At 44.6% G+C, this 20,107-nt stretch overlaps 1 protein-coding gene and 1 pseudogene across 1 annotated transcript; both read right to left on the bottom strand.

Moving 5' to 3' along the window:
* The window catches only part of LOC107270725, a 99,614-nt pseudogene that overhangs the window by 36,732 nt on the left and 42,775 nt on the right, over positions 1-20,107 (bottom strand).
* On the bottom strand, positions 134-1,816 carry LOC107270700. The gene is made up of 3 exons (XM_025088051.1): positions 1,182-1,816; positions 778-1,086; positions 134-616 (listed from the first exon to the last, which is right to left on the bottom strand). The coding sequence occupies exons 1-3, from the start codon at positions 1,804-1,806 to the stop codon at positions 180-182; spliced, it is 1,371 nt and encodes a 456-aa protein (XP_024943819.1). The 5' UTR covers positions 1,807-1,816; the 3' UTR covers positions 134-179.

A 20,107-nucleotide genomic window follows, 5' to 3' on the forward strand; every position in this document is an offset into this window, starting at 1 on the left:
AGGAGCCAGTGGGCCTGCGACACGTGCGGTTTAATCGCGAATGAACGCGAATCTAAAAGATAAATGAGAATAAACGGGAGGAATAGTTTTAAAAAAAATAAAATATTAAGGAATACATTTGACTTGCCTGTTACCTTTGAAATTACTTTTTCCTTTCGATTCTTGCGTTAGACTTTGCATCATAGCATAAAAGCAACCAGCCAAACGAATGGAAAAGCAATATCTGTGACGGCGCAACTACCGGATGACCTGCTAACCTTTTCAACGATCAAGGCAAACAAGCTCTTCGATTCAGTGTCGTTACGCTCGATCACGAGATCGCGCAATGTCTTTTCTATACTGGGACTTTTAACGCAGCTCTTCTTTTCGTCATTGTAAACGTAACCCAGGCGACAGACGCAGGCGAATCGGCCGGGAAGATTGAAACACGTCTCGCCTTCTTCCTCGGAACAATTGTGCTGGCTCTGGGCGCATTCGTTCACGTCGACGCACAATCCAAATCTCGAAGACCATTCGTACCCCGTATGCTGACACTCGCAGGTTACGTTTATTCGATCTGCTACCAACGAAGAGAAATCTTTATTGTCCTCTCGAACCATAATGCAACGTCCTTCCGCTAAAACGAACAAGTAGATACGAAATATAAGACAAGTATCAGGACTTTGGGAGAAAAGTCATGGCGGCTAACCTAACCACCTCCCACCTCCCACCCCCCACCACGCGCACGGATTAAAATTTACGTGGGATTAAACTGAAAAATTTAAATAATCCTGTTACGCGAGAGTTCTGGTGCTTCGTACGCATCTCCTCTTTTCCCGTAATGGCAAGGATTCTCCTGAGACTGAAAGCAGTCTTTCATGTACCAGATGTGCTTTATGGGACAACAATGATCTGGACAGAAGCTGTAGAGTGCACAGGCGTACGGTGTGGTATCGTCCGCTCTAGGATCTCTATTGTTGTTCCCATATTGATCGAGGCAATTTGCATGATTGTCGCAAGGCTCTCCGAAAAGAGCGAGTTCGGGAATGCCGAGCATCGTGTACCAGCACATGTAGTAGCTGACCGTAGTACGCCACTGGAACCGCTCTGCGCCAGAGGAAAACTCAACAATAATTTGTGCACACAAGTGGACCCTAAGGAAGTAGCGAATGTGTGATGGATATGGCCAAAGGGAGACTTGCCAATTGGTCCTGCGAACGGAAGTGCACTCCGATTGTCACGTCTCTTGGCCATTTCACAGTCCTTTTGCGTCGCCAGAATTTCCTCGGTATTATTTTCCAAGTTCCAGGAGTTCTCTCGCATCACCGTCACGGTGTCGTCTTCTCGTCTCAGCGACGTCAGCTTCACGATCCTTTCGACATAGTTGAGACAAGCGTCGAATCCGGAAACGCAGAACTTGTGAACCTCCCAATGTAAAGACCTCAGGGCTGGCTTTGGAAATCCTTGGTACAGATGCCTGGACACCTCGCTCACTTCTCTGTAGTAACGTCGATCGTAATCTCGAAATTTATGTGCGCGAATGAAGTATGCCACGTCCCTGATCGCTCTCTTCTTATCCCAGTCTTTATCGAGATTCTCAAGAGTCTCGTCCGTTGACGCGGGTTCCTTCACTTTTATGTTGGCATCCATAACCTGATAGGTCACTGGCAGCGCCTCCTCGTCGTGATCCTCATCCTCGATACCCTCGACCTCTTTCAACTGATCGTCGACCCGTTCGGGCTTTTCAATCGCATCCGAAAAGTCTGTTGCAACTGTCAAGATGCATAATTCACAAACGGCAATGGAGACGCGCCATAAAAACTTCATAGCTGGCTGGCTCCTGCCTTAGAGTTATGAAAATCAAAGAAACGCGTCAAGCAGCTCAGCCGCGATAACAGTTGCCGGAAGACTAGAGACGCATCGATGTCAAAGATACGAAGGCGAAAGATAATTGAAATCTGAAAAGGCGCTTCGACCGGAATGAATTTTTTATAATTATTCATCGATTCGGTTAAGCGTGAATCGTTTGAGCAGTTGCCTGTAACCAGATCAACTTTTATTCGGAAAAATTATCATTCATAGGAATGAAGTTTACTCCGGCGGGAAGACCAAAGTACCTCGTTATGTCTTCAAGAGTCTCCGACCGCATTCGGTTCGTTGAATCCGCATTAAAGGCAATCCTCATCAGTGTCCCTGAGGCTGCAGTATACATTGTCATATTATTCCGTAGACAAAATAACAAGTATGTTCCTATAAATCAGTTCTCGAAAAGCACGGCATTCAGGCAGTAGGTACATTCCGAGGAAAGAATAAGATAAAAAGTGAAGAAAAACCGGAGTTCGGCTTTTAAAGTGGGTCGCGGCGAAAGGATCGTTATTCTCTAGTTTATTTCCCTGGTAAATACATAAATTGATCGGGTAATTCCGGTGAGGCGTGCGAGTCAAGTATCCGAATGAAGATGCAAACGTTATGCGGTGCGCAGATATATTGAGGAAACGGGCTTGAGAGAAAAAGATTAATACCTTTTTATAGAATGAAGAACGATCTTTTCTGTTATAATCCATATCGATATATATATATATATATATATATTAGGAGTCATACCAAGTTCAATCGATTCAAGTTGATGAGGGCCATCAAAAAAGTCGCAGATCGGATATGGAGCTTGACAATGGGCCAGCTTGAAGCTGACAGGCTCAAAGAGGACTTGCAAGGTCCAATAGAAAATAGAAACTAGGCCAGCATTCAGCATCTCTTGGCGCAGGTCTCTGGCGCCCCATTCAATGGAATTTCCCAATTCTAGGCTAAAGTCCAGATTGTCCAGCCGGCTTTGAAACACAGGGAATTGGCCGCTATAGTCAATTTACAAGAGAAAATGAACGGCAAAGACGATTCGCGCATCTGTTTCGTTTAATAATCAATGCAATTTTTTGACTTTATTACTTCAAGTGGAGCCAATCTAAGTCAAGATAGAGAAAAAGAGGGGACGCAATCGTACAAGTTTTCCAAGAAAGTTACAGTGATAAACTGTTATCCGGTACACGTGCACGGTAAGCTTGTAATTACGTAGGTACCAACTTTCCAGTATCAGATACCTAGCTCCTAAATAGAACAATTGGAACAGCAGAGCGCGCGATTGTTTCGAGATGCCACGGAGAATACAAACGTTCTTCCTACACTCTGTATTTTAATATTCCTCCTGGCGAGCCAGTGTAATTCCAGTGTGAAAACTTGATCGCCGCGCGAAACTTACATAAGAACGTCAAGGGATTTATGTTATCGTTCGAGAGATTTTCCCAGATATCGCATGGCCAAGTTTTAGCGCGTGGAAGGCTAATGCGAGCGTGCACGATCTTCGCTCGAGTTAAGAACGTAAGAAAGTAAGAAAGTAAGAAAGTAGGAAAGTATAAAACTGGAGACGCACGTTCCGTTGGGCCACGAAAGGCGACGCGCGCCTAATTTCTCATTCTCTCCACAAAGTGACCTCGTCGAACAGGAATTGATTCACCCTCGAATTATTCCTTCGTCAAGACCACACGAGTACTTCGCAAAAAAAAAGCAGCAACATGCACAAGCATACAATAATCTATGGTACATTAAATGTCCAAAGAGCTATTGACAAAAAGCTTATGTGTACGTACGTATAAATTTCTCTCGCCTCTTACTCAACTTAAACGCGTAATTTTTATTTACCTACTTGCCCGCCGAACGCAGCCAACAGACATCTTTCCACATCTAGCATATCTCGAGTCACGCCACTAGTTCCTTTCACGTGTCAGCGCCGAACGTTCACATGCAACTCTCGCTGCACCAGGCATAATAATGCACAGTCGGTCTACGGGTTCAGCCTTCTTCTTGGCAGATAAAAAACCATCAAATTTTTAACAAACTGCACTTGACTCTACATAAAGTTTTTGTTACCCGGTATGCGTGCCCATGAGTTTACACTGAAGTACATTCTATTTTCTTATTTTAGATCGCAGAATTCTGATCACAGAAGAGACGGATGGGGATTTGTGGGTTGGTGAATTTGTGAGTTAGTCAATGACTTTTACGAATAGAGAAAACGATCGGTGGGGATAGGTTTTATTTGATATCGTATCGTATCGTATCGTAAGAGGAGAAAGTTAACGAAATGTCTTTGTTAAAGTATGATACTCATGGGCAATATCTCGTGATAGCCAAGAGAAAGGAAGGGTCCTGTCATACGAGTGTAATGGGATAGCTGTCGGATAGCAGTTATTCCCAACGAGACGTCAAACAAACGGAGCAAGAAGGAGCAGAAAGAATCGAATGAATGGACAGAACGAGAAAGAATAGAAGAAATGGCAGACAAGAAATGCAGGAAAAAAAAGAGTGAAACGTCTGACAGGACACGATCTTGCCTACACTACGTCGTCCGATTTTAGTTAACGACGCCTGGCTTTGATTTTTCCATATACGACGCAACCTTCCGCCACATATCAGTAAATCCTTTTTCAATTAATGTAAAGGCGCAAAGTTCATGAACATGTTTAAGCACTTAAGGTGTGTCTTTCGCCGGGCTAGAGAGAGACGGGACTATCCTTAAGGGATACACGTACATACATATATACCTTCCAATCAGACTAATGTTGCTGTGTTTCAAGGATTCCATATTTTATTCAATCTCCCTTAATTTCTACTCGGATTCGAGATGAATATCAACGTAGTCCTCCTGCCTCTTTCGTTCTTACGATTTCGAGATATTTCATTTTCCGTTCTTACAAAATATTCGAATCGGCCAAAAGGCTCTGAAAGGTCGAATACGACAACAGTACAAGAAAACGAGTGACCTACGCCGACAGGTGCCGTTCCACTAACTGATGAATAAGTGATACTTAGTGCACAGTATGATGGGAGAGAGCATCAGTTCTATGGGATGTCGCGATTCTCCACTACTTTCTCGGATATTAATGAAAGACGGTTTGATAAATGAGCTGCTCTTGGGAGGCACATGAAAAGATAGAGGAGCCTCTGCACTCCCTTTATTCCTTCGTTCTGGCACGACTAACACCTAAGGGCCTTTAAGCGAAAAGCCAGCCAGCCCTCGCTCTCTCTCTCTCTCTCTCTCTCTCTCTCTCTCTCTCTCTCTCTCTCTCTCTCTCTCTCTCTGTCTTCCTATTCCTTTCCTATTCCTCACCTACTTTCTCCTTCGTCTTCTCTATTCCTACATTCTCGTTTACTTCGACCCTCGACGCCATCAATTTAATTACCGCACTGGATTAAAATCTGAATTATTCGGCCGCCTCAGTCTCTACGCAATAAGATCGCGAAGACGATCCACAGTCCTTAGACGCCGACGTCTAAGGACGAAAGATACACGCGTCTCAGAGAGATTCACTCGGGTTCGCTAACTGTATCGACACAAATGCGATACTAATTTCATTAAAAAATTGTATTCCTTACGAAGTTGGAAGCAAATCCATGCTAGCATATTAAGTATATAGTTCTTAGGCAGTTGATACCAGCCAAGATAAAAATACGTGGCAGCCAGCAACAACTTAATATTCCTGGGTGTCTCTCGAAGAGACTTCATTTGCTATATTATTATTTCTCATCGAGACAGAAATTCCTCAAGTGTCAACATGCCAGTATATCCCCGGGTGGACGTTCATTTAAGATTCCTGTGTAAAACGAGCAAAATATTTTAAATCAAGAAATATTTCTTTATTCGCACCAACTCGTGTTATACGAGAGTCTCATTAAAATGCAGGTCACGTAATACGAACTAAGCATAGAGAGGTGTTTTTGAATATGCGCCCTATTTTATTTCATATAGACATGAAATACATGTGTAGTAGAAAAAAAAATGTTCAAGCTGAACTATACCGTATTGTAGGTAGGAACTACTTCGTAGCGCGGATGCATGGATACGCGAATGCATAGATTTTACCATATCGATGCACGTACGGTGAGAGGAGAATACAGGTGATGCAAGCCGCTATCCTCTGTCACGATCGATCAGCCAACACTCGACGATGAGGTTGCTACACTTAATGAATGACATTAACGATGGCCGATTCGAGTACACAGGATTTCGCAAATGGCTTACGAGATATTTGTTAAATAAGTTGAGCACGTTAATCGGAATGGGTGGCCACCAAGCTGCAGACTACGTGACATCGAATTCTGATGGAGAATTTTTGCGGCTGTTGGGTAAGCACTCGACGCTCGTTACAGTTTAGCAATTCGCGACAGCCCATTAGAGCGGAATTTTCGCGAGTCGTTAGTCGAGAGAGCCACGTACGTTGAATTCAACATTTCGCGACGTTAGCTGTCGTCCGGTACACCTCCAAATCGTCCATTGCTACCACTCCCACGTCCAAATTTATTACATCTTGTATAGAAAAAGTGTTGCACCGTATATGGCGAATATGAACAAGTATTGGCGAGCAAGCCTAAAGTCTCAATTATTGCCGAAATCTACTTACTCAAGTTGCAGTTTCTGCTCTGTTCTTTGTTCGGCGTCGACGAGCGGACGAGTTTACGAAGTACACGAACTCAATGCACATCAACATTTTTCCAATCGACATTAATTTTGCCGAAAAAAAAAGTCACTAATTGGAACATTATTGTAAACGGAAAACTTGCACGTATTAGAAACCTTACGTTGTAAATTGGAATTCCAGAGATATTAATTGGAGTTGGAATTAATTTCTCGCTATTACGGACCACCTGAAACTTGATTAGTATTCCCCCGAGCAGCAGCAGTAGTAGCACGCTGACGCAGTTCAGCGAATAGTTTGAAATCGAAGTGGGTACCAACCGGTGCGAGAGCGTCCTCTACCTTCCATTTGTAATGCTTCCACTAAATGAGACGAGCTTCCTCCCATCGCACCCACACCCCCCTATCCCGCCCCACGCTACACTCAGCTCCGCAGCTCCACAGCTCCACAGCTTCCACTTCCACGCACCGAGCAACTTACCGATTCTCGAGCGACCCAGCCCAGATGAGCTCTCATCCACGGACAGCCCAGAAAAATTTAGCGGCGAATCGCCTCACCCGCCCCGCTTCAGACGCGAACGCTTTTCATTTCCCAAATATCATCGCCACTAGCTAACCTATGACTGTCAAAATACTCGACCTCCAGGATTCGCTCAGGGCGCTTGGAATCAGTTCATTCGATTATATTATTTCCCGTGATTTCCCATCAATCGATTCTCCGCTCGATCTACCTCGCTCGTTCCTTTGGCTCTTTGCTCGTGAGGATTTTAGCAAAGACGTCGTACACTTCTAGATACCACCGGACAGGAAGTTATCTTATTTTCTCGGATTCTAAACAATCGAAATCGTATTTTATTCTCCTTCATATCTCCCCTCCTTTCTCCCAGTGATTCAGACTCGTCGTCTACGAGCACCAAGAAGAGAGCCAAGCAGTCCCTTCATCCTCCCTCTCAGTTTCCTTCCTGAAGCTGATATATCCCTCCCGCTTCAATAGCACCCGCAGCCCTATCACTCCTATCGCTCTTAATACACCGGTTCCGTCCTTCCTGGCTTCCTTCCTGACATGCTTCCTGTTCACCCGTTCACCCGTTCACCCCTTTCACCCCTTTCACCATTGGCCAACGAGACACGAGCCATGCACGTCGCTAGTTAAACCCGAAGACACTCGCGCTTGATGACGTTAAAGGGCTCGTTACGAGCGAATTGGGAAATGGAATTGAACGGAGAAGACTCGGAGGAGGTTTCGCGCCGTCCAGCCTGCAAATGTGTTTTCCCTCGACAGTTGACAACGAGACGACAGACGAGATTCTTCCTTGGAGAATCTCCCTCCAGGTTCTCAAACCGTAAGGAGTGGACTTCCGGACTTGAAGATTACTCCATAAGGATTCACTTCAACCCATCTTGACTCGACGTATCCGTTTTGTTTCTTCTTCCCCTTATACAATCCTCTGTGGGAATCCATAAAAAGTATGTGTCCTTTCGTCAAATGTATTTGTCGAAATAAATGAAAAAGAAAGATGGTGGGACCATAAATCAGAGAAGAAGAGACAGTGAGTCCAGACTTGCGCCATAGGAACCGGACCAATTGCGCACGTCCGATCTTAACTTAATTTATGCCCTCCTTCTGTACTTGAACCAAACTGCTTCTCCCATGAATTAGCAAAACAAGTATAAAGAGATCTTGATAATGCAGCGCGCCACTGGTTTAAGTATTTTCGAGGAGAGACCCGCAAATGCATCGTACCGGCAAATAGGAAAACTCGATGCACTCGGAAAATCCGAAAACCATAATGCTATTGCATTATGCTATTGTTAGCTGAAACGGATGGATGCATTGCAATTTCTTCATTTTCCGTTCATCGTTCAATTTACTATTCTAGCTTTAACGTGCACGTAACTCAAAAAAATATTGTGCAATTTGCGAAACGCTTTTCTCGACTATCTACATGTTGCCTAGTTTCCGAGAGTTTCTTGACAGAATGGCAGCATATCGTTGCTCTCCAGGCCAATTATAATAATATACATAATTCATTGGATTATTCATCGGAGAGCATTTAAGTATAAATGGTTAAACGAATTCCTTAACGCCACCGTTGCTACCTGGAATGCAGTTCCGGTACCGTTATGCTAATTCGACTAATTCGAAGCCGAATCAAGGATTTTACGATGCAATGTCGCTTAGCGCCACCGCAGCTAGCATAACCCATGTTTATTCGGATAGCGAAGAGACGCACATGAAATTTTAATTGCACAATGTAGATGAGCTCTAAACACCTTTGCCCTTAACTGTAATACACATCGCTCTTATATTATATTATATTAGGAGAGGACTTATTAACGTGTTCTCGGATCTTCACTAACTCATATTCTCCATACTCTATATACTTGAATAAGAGTCCTCGTTTTCCATTGGGCAATAAGTTTGCTGGAAGCACATCAAATTCTTCTCCTCTAAATTAACGAATCTACCAACTTGGACGGGAAACTCCAAGAATATGTTCAGTGTAATATAAGATAGGGAATATGCTAATTTTGCATCGCACATCGCGAAATGTATACGTAGAACTAAAATTAAAAGTTGTTTTTAGCGATTTAGCCTCGATACATATATGTTGTAACGTGTTTTCGCAACTCGAAATCGATAGCGACACCTACGTCAGCTACGTCACCTCTGGCCATCCACCCTGCGTCCATGCATCCGCATGCCAGGCGGGTGTCAGCCAATTTTTTTGTTCACTGTCAACCGACGAGCCGGCACGAGCTGGGAGTTGAGATAAAACAGTTTCAACTCCGCCAATACGAGAGCTCTGACGGGGAACCTGTCAGAAAAGGCGATAGCTTAACCGACTCCTGTCGATTTTTGGGGTCGCGTAAAATCAGCCCACGCAACTGAATGCACGAACGGGAGCGAACGGTGACGGAAATGCACGGCCGCGGAATCGAAGATCTGTAATTGAAATCCCTCCACCAATTAATAAATTGCGAGTACTCACCGGCGCTGGTTCAGCTGATTCGTGAAGGCCGAGAACTGCATCCAGGAGACACTCAGGTGGGCAATACACTATATAGCACAACACTGCACTGCACTTCTGAAACGCACACAGAAAATCGATATAATTTCTTGGATACTGCGAGAGCAACGCGACAAATACACAAAAACTCTCTAAACCGTATAGGAAAAACTGCGAGAAAAATAATGAAAAAATAACCCGGGAACGCGAGACATTTCGAGGCACCCCGATCGGTGTCCCAAAACAGACTGCTTTTTCAATAGTCCAATTCGGCAACTAATTACTCGTATTCTAATTGGTCGAGATCCTCCTAGCCGATAATTCGATAACTATTATCCTCCCTCCCTCTCTCTCTCTCTCTCTCTCTCTCTCTCTCTCTCTCTCTCGAGTTGTCCCGTTAAACTAAGTCGAGAGCGTTCCTCAGCGAATCGGTACATAAAAAATCGGCGACAGCTGCGGGCATCACATCCTTAGTCGGGTCAGGGGGGTTCCCTCCATCCCTTGCCCTTAACCGTAACAAAACCTTATCTCCGCCCGCTCTACAGCCCTTTGCCTCTCTCAAGTGGGACGCCGGTATTTCATTCAGACACCTCTGCCGGTACGTGGAGACGTGTCCGTCGTGTGCACCCTCCTCCTCTGCCGGGCACCTTTCGGTACAACTAAAGAATAAAAGAAATCTTCAAAGAGGATGACGACTCGAAGGGAACCAGAAAGCGAGAACATTATTTGAATCGGCAGCTGCAGGAGCCGCCTTGTGCCCGTGAGTCGAAAAATCACGTCACAATATGTATACACGGAGGAGAAATTTATTGGACGAGGAAAAAATGTCGCCTGTGAAAAAAGCGTCATGTGACGAAGTCCCTCGCAATATCCCCTAACGAAAGCCAATAAATAAAAAAGGACGGCTTTTCCACGGAATTAAAAGACATACATCACGCCGATGCGTGTTCAGCCTTCTCCCACAATTCGTTCCAACACTCAGAAACACTTGGAAACACGACCGGAATCAAATCAATTACCCACGGACACTGATTACAAAATTATTTCCCATTTCACACAGAACGTTCGCGATGAGGAATCATTTCTGCGTTTCGGAGGACACGCAAGTAGATTTCGAAAAATCGGTGTTGCTTTAGAATGCACCTACGTGCCGATACGTCTTAACGCTCCTTTTTGTGTCTCCTGCGATTCCTAAAAGATCGACTCCAAAGACGAGGAAAAAGACGAAAAGCTATGTTTGTACGTAGAACGGTTATCCTTCGAGGTTCGACATGATCGATTACTTTTTGATTACATATATTGCATAGTTAAGTTAAACTAATTAACGAACAATTAAAATGAATTTCACGCGCGAGCTGAGTCGAGTTATTCGTGTGACTGATGAATGAGTTGCGCTCGAGGGGTAATTTCGGAGATAAATCAGTCGACAACCTGAAATTCCGATGTGTAACTAGGTAGTACCTACTATTTTCAGTCCCCGGCTCGGCCTGACCACCCAGTCTACTGCTACTAGGTACTGCTACACCGGGAACTAGCTATCGCGATTCTTCCGGGCCAAAGAGTTCTCCAGTTGCGTAAAGATACGACCATTGCCTTTCAGCTCGATGTTCCTTTACCCACTAGGGCAGCCGCGCACGTGGTCCAGGAGATTTCTTGCTAGTCTCCCTACCACATAGTAGACTCTCTCTCTCTTGCCTCTCTCGTTTCTCTCTATTTGTCCCAGCACCTGTTTCATCGCTACACCCTCAAGAAATATAGGGTTACATGCGCCCTGTTAGAGTAGGGGTTACTGAGCACGGGACGTCGAGATTGCTTAAGCGCAACTGCTCCAAAACCAAAAGTCTATACGGAGTGTACATACACACAGAGACGTTCTAAGAGGAATGATGCGCAATGGCATTTTACCCTATTTAGGAGACCGATCTTTGGCTCATAGGATCATTGTCTGCTGGAGCCTTCTGAAGTTGCATTACGTAGAGGAAACGTTCGGAAAAGGATAACGACGTAGTCGGGCGATGTACTGGTCGGCTTGTTCCGTACTCGCGTAACGTTACTAATTGAGCCAAGTTCCATTAATTATCAGGCCGAAAATAGAAAGCTGCGACTGCCGCTAGACGATGGCCTCGCCTATGAAACGCACCTAGGTATTTAGCTATCCCTCGAATAATAATTAATCCGTCTAACCGCAAGCTGCCCGGTGCGCCCAATAGGTTTACCAATTTAACGGAAGGGTGCTGCTACTTCTACCTTACAGGCATCCCGCCGCCTTATTGCAAATACGCGAGAACGGGCTCAACGTTAATGTTAGTAGTTATCGTTTATCATGAATACAGAGGCGGCGAGAGGTTGGAAGCCAGTATTTCAACAACAGCTGATTTCGGCTATTAGATAGGATCAGTAATCGATAAAGTTTCTTTTGAAAAACACCTGGGCTTTTAAGCTTTTCGAAAATCATGCCACCTGAACGGTACCGCACTAAATGCTATATGAAAGCCTTACGAGGAGACGAAGGAAATTACCTCGAGTCTCGGGCTGGTTCTTGGTGCATCCGAGGCACTGAGAGGGAAACGTTTGAGTCTAAGAATGTATCGCGAGGAGTTAATAAGAAGATATAAAAAAGATGGAAATTTAAATAGTTATGATTAAAGGCGTAACAACGCCGAGAGAGAAGAGTGAATGGTCTAGAGAGCGGCAACGGTTGGCACGGCTGGTGACGTTGTTGGATAGCACCAGTATTTCAGGATTTTGTTCTCGAGTGTTTAATTCGACTGCTTTCGTCCCCGACATTGTCTATCGTACTTCGCTTTTCAAAAGAACCGGTTTATTACGATCATTTATTATCTCGAGAAACTTTATCGTGCAGTTCATTCATGCTCGAATCGCAACGCTCAAAATTCTATTATTTTCTGTAGGTAGAGTCGAGCCGCTCTTCGTATTGTAAAGAGAATGTGCCGTAAAATCATTTAGTCCGAAGCATTTGTCTCCTACAAGGAACTTGTACTGCTTTCTGAGTCCTTATAATCATCGGCCCCAGTAGAAATTATGTGCGAATCGAGGCAGCGGGCGGCGCTATCCAGTACACACTGCCGCCTAGCGAGGCTTCGCTCAGGTTTGCCCGGATGAGGCCCGAGGTGCAATCTAACTAGCCAGGGCCAGATTTAATTTTTCTTCCAGTGTTATGAATTACATCAAATTTACTATATTATTAAAATTTATACAAATATTTCAAATGTATAATATATTTTTTTTTAATGAGCGCATGTGTACTTGCGGTTGTTGGGTACATATCTATTTGTAGATAAATTAGACAACAATTTCATTTATAACAGGAAAAGTTAAAATATTTCACACGACTCCACGACTATCTTAACTCATTGTATTGAACGTCTCCATTCACATTAATTCTATACAAAAATATATCGCTCCCGTACCTAACCAGGCGCTAGTTAGACTGCTCACAAATTTACCTTTTAGTACTAGAAGGATACCGAGTGAACGAATGGGAATCTATGAGGATTGTACTCGGAAGCTACATCCAAATATAAAATCGACCCAAGTTATCGGGCAAATCTGGATACGAGTAAGCGTCATATGTCTTGGAAGAAATCTCTTCGTTCCTCGATTTCAAGAAATTTACGAGAAGCCAGCTTAACGAGAAAAGGGAGAAAAGACATGAAATAGAATAATAGGCGAAAAAGAAGGAAAAATTAATAGAGGGTGAAGAAATATCTGCTCATCAAATAAATGAAACTGCTAGTCGCTTTTAGTTCTCAGGGCTTAAAACGTTCGTATAAAAGTAGCCTAACTCGTATCTATTGCAGCAGCAGCAGGGGAATCCATCTCACGATGTTATTAAATATTTTATTAGGAATTTCAGTGAAGCCAGCAAGCCATGTATTTTGCACGACCTCCAAGTCTTCCACCAATTTCATTTTTCTCTGGAATCACTAAAAACACATTCGGCGAGGTCTCGTTAAATAAAATGAGTAATCTCGACAAATACTAGACTGTTTGAGTTGAGCCTATAGTTGCACTACATTGGTCCTAGCACCTTTCCTATTCATATTGGCTGCGTAGTTGTACACACAGATAGAAATTAAAATCGCGCTTAAACTTGGACCTCCTTCAACTGGGAAGCCCTCCTAATAAGACTACGTGATAAGGAGTCACTGACCGAGATTTGTCGTTTCTGGAACTTGACGATTTTTCCTGTTTGTTCTCAACAGAGTGCAAATGGGAAATGAGTACAGCTGCCATATAGTTGCCATAGACTCGATAGCTGGGACAGTTCTTACGGACCGTTCTTCTAGTCGCATTCCGACAAATTGTGGGAAACGAGTCAAGGCCCCTAAAGTTCTGACTGGCAAATGTATATGGACACGCCCCAAGGATTTTTAATATTTACTCGATCTCGCAGTATATCATATGTATAATCGAGGGAGGAAAACCCTGGCGTAGGTGTGCGCCTAGCAACGTCAATACCCTCGAGGGAATTTTCGGACGAAACCCGACGGGAATGATCGAATGATACTTGGTCGCTGTTCCCCAAGAGTTGTCGGAGCCCGTGTATATACCAAGATCGCGGAAGCGAGCTCAGAGAAAAAGAGATAAAAAGATGAAGAGGCAAAGAATGGGAGGAAGAATATGAGAAAATGGAGGAAGCAGAATAACAGAGAAAAGGACGAAGCCCGTATTAGCTCGACCAACACCAAGCTAATCTAGACAACGTCGGATTCCTCTCGCGACTTTTCTTTCTCTTCTCCTCTCTCTCTCTCTCTCTCTCTCTCTCTCTCTCTCTCTCTCTCTCTCTCTCCCTCCTTTTCCTTCTCTTTCAACACAGCTCGCGGCTTCTCTCGGCAATTCGCGCTCTCATTCTCCCGTCTTCACGCTCGCCACCCTAAAACGAAGCTCGTCAGCCATTCTTTTTTCTGGTGCACGAGAAAAATGAGAATAAAACGCTAAGCGGAAGCACAAAATTCGCTCTCTTTAAGATACGAGCAAAGACGATATTAATTTTTACCGGAACTTCGTTCGTGTCCCTCTGGAACATTCATCGAGAAGAACAAGAAAAATGAGTTTCAGAAGAGAGAGAGAGAGAGAGGAAGGAAGAAGATGAGAAGATGAGAAGAGGAGAAGAGGAGAAGAGGAGACGGGGACAACAGCTTCCTATACCAGTTTCCAAAGTTCGCTTTTAAAAAAATGAAAGAAGAATGAAATAAACAATGTTCCCATGAATGTTCGTAGACAAAAAATAATAATAGAAATGTAAAGCATGACTCTGCTTGCCGAGCGAAACTCTACTAGTAAATCGCGTGCGATGCTTCGCTCCCTCGTGAAGGAAAAGAAAATGCTTTCACGGCTAGCATCAACTTTCGGTATATAAGTTCAAACTCCTCTCAACAATTTTTCCTGTTCAGGCATCCGTGTTCGGACTCGAGAACGTGCAAGGAAATCCGAACGGAGTTTCGCTTGTTTAATTCGGCCGAAGCGAGAAAAGTCCCGGGTTGCCTGAAAACAAATGCGAATCGGCTAGGAATCCTTCCAACTCAATCTACAGGATCTACACACAATATGGAAAGAGCAAGGGTGTCAGGTGTCATTCCAAGATTTTTAATAAACGAGCTGTCGGCGTACTTGACAGACGTGCAATCTGTAGAATGGAGGTGCTAAGTCTGACTCGAGCAGGAGATTTTCCTGGAATCGAAGGATAGCTGCACGTGTACAGAATTGCGAGACACCACGGAGTCTCCTCTCATCTCTTACAAAGCGTATGACTTTGTCTGTATTCGAAATCACGATGCACGTAGCTATACAGCAAATTATAGTATAGCGCAGCGTCGAAAAATATTTATTTATATTTTCCTTATCGGACAAACTCGAGGTAATCTTTTTGTAAATTCTATCGTAGGCAGAAGCGCGTTCGTTCAGGCAACGCACGATTGATACTTGACACACGCGATTGTCAGATGATCGGCACGTGTCTCGAGTTTTCCTACCGAAACGCGAGCAACTTTATTTCGCCAAAGACGAGGAGATTCCAGCGAGTGGCGTAAAAGTTGCGCAAGGCAGCGCGCTGTTGCTTAGCTCAGCGAAAGATGCTCGATTCCGCTCAACGGATTTGAGTTATATATTTCATAGAAGGGAGAGGAGAATCGGCTTTTGGCTTCGCGTCTGATGGATTTCCGAGCTTTGACGCTTGTAGAATATCGCTTGGTGAGGTCGCACAGGAGCTGATCTCGCGAGATCCAGAAAGGATTCCTACAGTGTCTGTTTCATGCAGGCGCAGCGTCCTCCTCGAATCTACGAAATCGAACATGTCGACGTTTTGTTAACGTAGCACTAATGGAGATCGAGAGAAGGACTTTCCTAGCGTCTCTAAATCTTCTTATCTTCTTCATTCTTCGAATCCTTTAGCTCTATACGGCACGGCTGCCATCGAGCCTGCCTGATATCCTCGCAGGAGAAACGCGATGCGGAACAAGACGGACGATTCTCCGGTTTGAATCTTCCGTAAGAGAGTCCTCGGCTTCAGCTTAATGCCGGCTGACGGAGGACGGGGAAGGGTCACGCTACAACGGTGACCTCCAACCAGACAATATACAGAGGAGTGGAATAGCTTGTTGCGGTCAGTGGATACTTAATCCGAACGCGTTAAGAGTTTCTCTTTAAAGCTCACTCTCTCCGATCGATACACGTCGGGATACGGGATAGAGCGAGGATAATGGATAAGGGACACGAGCTACCGAAGATCGCTCAAAGGGCTCCTTTCTCCTGATATGGCGGATGATAATGAGAAATTTCCCCAATTTTTTAACGGGACCGAGAGCCTCCAACCCCAACAGGACGCAACGGAAACAATATATCCCGTCTCCATCTCCCGGATCAACAGAACTAATCCAACCTGTGCTCCATTTTACACAATTTTCCCATAGATCATTTTTCAAGCAGGATGTCGCGTCGGGTGTAGCTCATCGAACTTCCTTGATACCGCACGAGATATCGTGCGGATGAATCGTCGACCGTGTCCCAGTAATGGTCAGTGTGTGCTTCGACTATAAGAAAAATCTACGCTATTACAACACAAAAGACGATTACTGATATGGATATGGGCCGTTGACTGGCCCATCCACCTTAGTGACTTTTGTCAAACTTACAAGTGTCTTCTTTTTACGCTGGAATACGTCAAAATACGAAGACACTTGTAAATGTAAGTGTGTAAGCAGGATTAAAAATGTTTCATTATAAAGTGCTACATCGTACATTTCATCGACAAAACTAATTAGTACGTACAAGAGTGGAATCGAGCGTGAATCGAGCAGGAGAATGACCCATCGACGTTCCTCAAAAGAGCGTTCGCCGTGCTCGGAACTACAATGATTCGTGTTCGCGTCAGGCCGCGCAGCACGTGGATCCTCCTTTCAAATAAGATGAGTAACGATCGACCCGCGCTAATGCACGTGGAGCGGCGAGTGGACTCGCGGATCAGCCTGAGAAAGCGTTTTAACGGGCTTCTGCAAAATCTCGTAAAAATAAGTTAAATTCTTTGGGCGGACACGAGCCCGACAATAGCGTCAGTTCTCTCGCATGGATGGCGCTATAATAAATTACCATAAAGCGCAGTCATCGAAGGTGCGCCAAACAAACGCGAACGTTCAAAAGGTGCGAGGGGTGCGAGGGGTGCGAGGGATCTCAAGGGACATCAAAGGACACAAGGGACAAGGAGCAAGTCCGGAGGGTATATAGGCGAGGAGGAGCCGTGAATCATCGTTTGGAGTCCATTACCGGGCGGGGGGTAGGTTAGTTCTTCTCTAGATTTAGGAAACGCACCCTGACGCCCTCGGAGCTTTCGCAGCCTTTGATAAATTGTAGTACCGCGCGAAACGTCTGGTTGCTCTGGCTGGCTCGAGCAACTTTTATTTATGCAACCCTTATACCAAGATAGATTATTTCGCCGTACGGCGTCAACCACTGAGTTCTCTATTCAATTTATTCCCGTCGAATTAAAGCATCCCGGCGGATCCTTTCTCTCAGTCGTGCCTCGAGCGTCTCCCGCTGCGGTTTTCTGGGAGCTTAAGAAAGATCTTGATACTCTACTGAACACGGCTGCAAAAGATGCGTCAGGGAGTGAGAGCGAGAGAGCCCATCTCATTGACCTGCCGGAAGGTCTCTTGTGCGAGTGCATGGCTCCCATGGCGCAATAATTCTCTGCCAAACTAATTCATACTGGGCGATGCGATTCTTCCGCTTCGTTTCCTTTAAATCAAAAGATTTCTCTCGCGTGACTCGTGAAACGCTATATCTGCACCACGAGATTATGCTTCTTATGGTTTAAGAAAATTTTCAGTGACGCGCTCCTCGTTCGACATGCTCATGAGAGCCAAGATAAGACTCAATGCCACTCGTCAGGCACATGGAAAGGACTTTGGAAGGAAAGACGAAGTTTGCTTTACCCTGTGACCGTTAACCACAATTCGATGCGTGCGCCGGGATCAAAGAGCCAATTTCAATTCTTCGCTCTTCCACGTTCGGGAGAAGATTCCAGAACATCCTGCGGAAACCCAATCACCCAGTCGTTTATTCTTCCTTGACTTTAGTCGACTTTCCTTCTGCTGAGCCAAAGGAAGCGACGACTAAGATAAGACAGGAACGGATAATCGATCGATAAAACTTGTGCCGTATAACATGCTTCACTGAATAGAGCCTTGGCTCAAACGAGAAAAATTGTAAACTCTCGCAATGTAAACTTCGCTTACTTCCATAATTATAGCAAAATAAGCATTTTCAGTGAAATACATTTGCAGTGCAGTGCAGTGGGAAAGTCGCGAAACTGCATGGGGAACGGGGGAATATGCGAGGCTAATCCCATGTGCGTTCATCTATACCTAAGTGGGCAAAAGTGCGTACGTATACATTATTCCGATTGCAGCCGGGAAATTCTTGGGAAAATAACGAATTTAAAATTCGAGCTCGTTCGGTAATAACGGGTCGGGCAACCGCTAATCAGGCCAAAATGGACCTCGGATGTGAAATGAGCAAAGAGGTGGAGCGGGGACGAGGTGCGGTGCGCGACGCACTGAAATACGTCGATGTGTCCTCGTGTGTAGTCATGTGTGGTCATGTGTTGCCGATTGATACAGGATATTGCAATGACTACTTTATTATTTGAAATTGCATACAAGCAAAGTTCCCCATCTACATTTCGCTCTGTGGTATATCCTGGCTTTGGATCGTATATGGAAAATTTAACATTGCTCAATAATAACAGCTGATTACATGTTTTTGGATCTTCTCCCTCATCCTGATGAAAAAAGATCCGGACGAAATGTAGCTGAAGCGCAATCCTCCCTAGATCGAGAAAAACGGCGTTCGCCGCGAAGCTGCGATTGGTAACAACTCGAATCCTTTTACCGACGAATGTCTGCGCGTCCATCGGTCCACATTCCCTGGCTTCAGGTATCTAGTTAGCCAAGGATATACATATAACTATATAAGCAAACAGGCCAACCAATGCAATAAGCTGTTTTCCATTGGCACTACTCGTGTGTGCAATGTTTCGGTCGCGAAGGGATTAATATTCAAATTAACGAGATTACATTATCCGCAGTATAAACGAACGGAACAATGTTATTTCCGGATTACGCAAGAGATACCAGTAACGTGCATTTTACACGCTCTGGGCCACCCATTAATAACGCCTATCGGATGATCTCGGAAAAAATCGTTTCTGTCTCGCAACGAGCCGCGCGCAAGGTTGCCTCTGCCTTTTGCCTCTCCACTTTAAGGGATAAAATATAAGACCCGTATCCATATACACTGACACATAAGATCCACGCCTGTATCCCGTCTCTTTGCTAGTTCTTACTCCCATTTATACTCTACGAGAAGTGCAGTTTCTGTCCAAAGTCTTCCCGGTTTATCGATGGCACACAGTACGATGGTTAGATGCTCGATCAATTAGTCAACAGAGTAGAAGCCGCCTATTAGGAGTATCGAGTCAAGCCTACGCAGTCGGCCAGGATACAGTATCTCAGAGAAGATCTAGGCACGTACCGTGCTGGGATTTGCCTAATAGCAGTAATAGCCTACTATTAATACACCATTAGATGGCTAATAGTCTGGACAGTTCGATCGAACGGCGATCGAACGGCGATCGAACGGCGATCGATCGGCTCTCCTGAGATCCACAAATTCGGAACAACCGACCAGAGTTTCCATTAGCCTTGAACTCTCAATAGAAGTAATAGCCAAGAAGAATGACACTTTCGGACTGCAAAAGGCAGCAACGATTAAGAAAACGAGACGATTCGATGAAACAATGACAATTATACTGATTAGTGATTACACGCACAAGTCTGTCGCGAGATATCTGTGCGTACATTGATACCTGATTGTGGAAGGAATGCTAAACGAAATTAGGGATATTATTATCCGAAAAGCGAACCGTCTCACGACGCGACTACGAACCCGCGTACTTCATATTCATGGTAATTGCCAACCGTGGGCGTGAGATGTCGAGCGTACTTTATAATTAATTCATTGGATTAAACTTTACGCCATGTACCTAGTATGCATTACCTCACGGTCCCCATACCGGTGACTCTTAAGGCCCTATATGTATAGTATACGCCAGCCCCTTTCTTCCTCTCCTCTC

The sequence above is a fragment of the Cephus cinctus genome, unplaced genomic scaffold, assembly GCF_000341935.2.
Source record: "Cephus cinctus unplaced genomic scaffold, Ccin1 Ccin1_scaffold0813, whole genome shotgun sequence".
Taxonomy (NCBI): Eukaryota; Metazoa; Arthropoda; class Insecta; order Hymenoptera; family Cephidae; genus Cephus; species Cephus cinctus.

What these genes read in the sequence shown, in the direction of transcription:
- LOC107270700 (XM_025088051.1), bottom strand. Translation starts at nt 1,806, where the DNA reads ATGAAGTTTTTATGGCGCGTCTCCATTGCCGTTTGTGAATTATGCATC. An exon ending in TCCGTTCGCAGGACCAATTG is followed by an intron (nt 1,087 to 1,181) that starts GCAAGTCTCCCT and finishes CCTCTGGCGCAG; the next exon opens with AGCGGTTCCAGTGGCGTACT. An exon ending in CGAAGCACCAGAACTCTCGC is followed by an intron (nt 617 to 777) that starts GTAACAGGATTA and finishes TGTTCGTTTTAG; the next exon opens with CGGAAGGACGTTGCATTATG.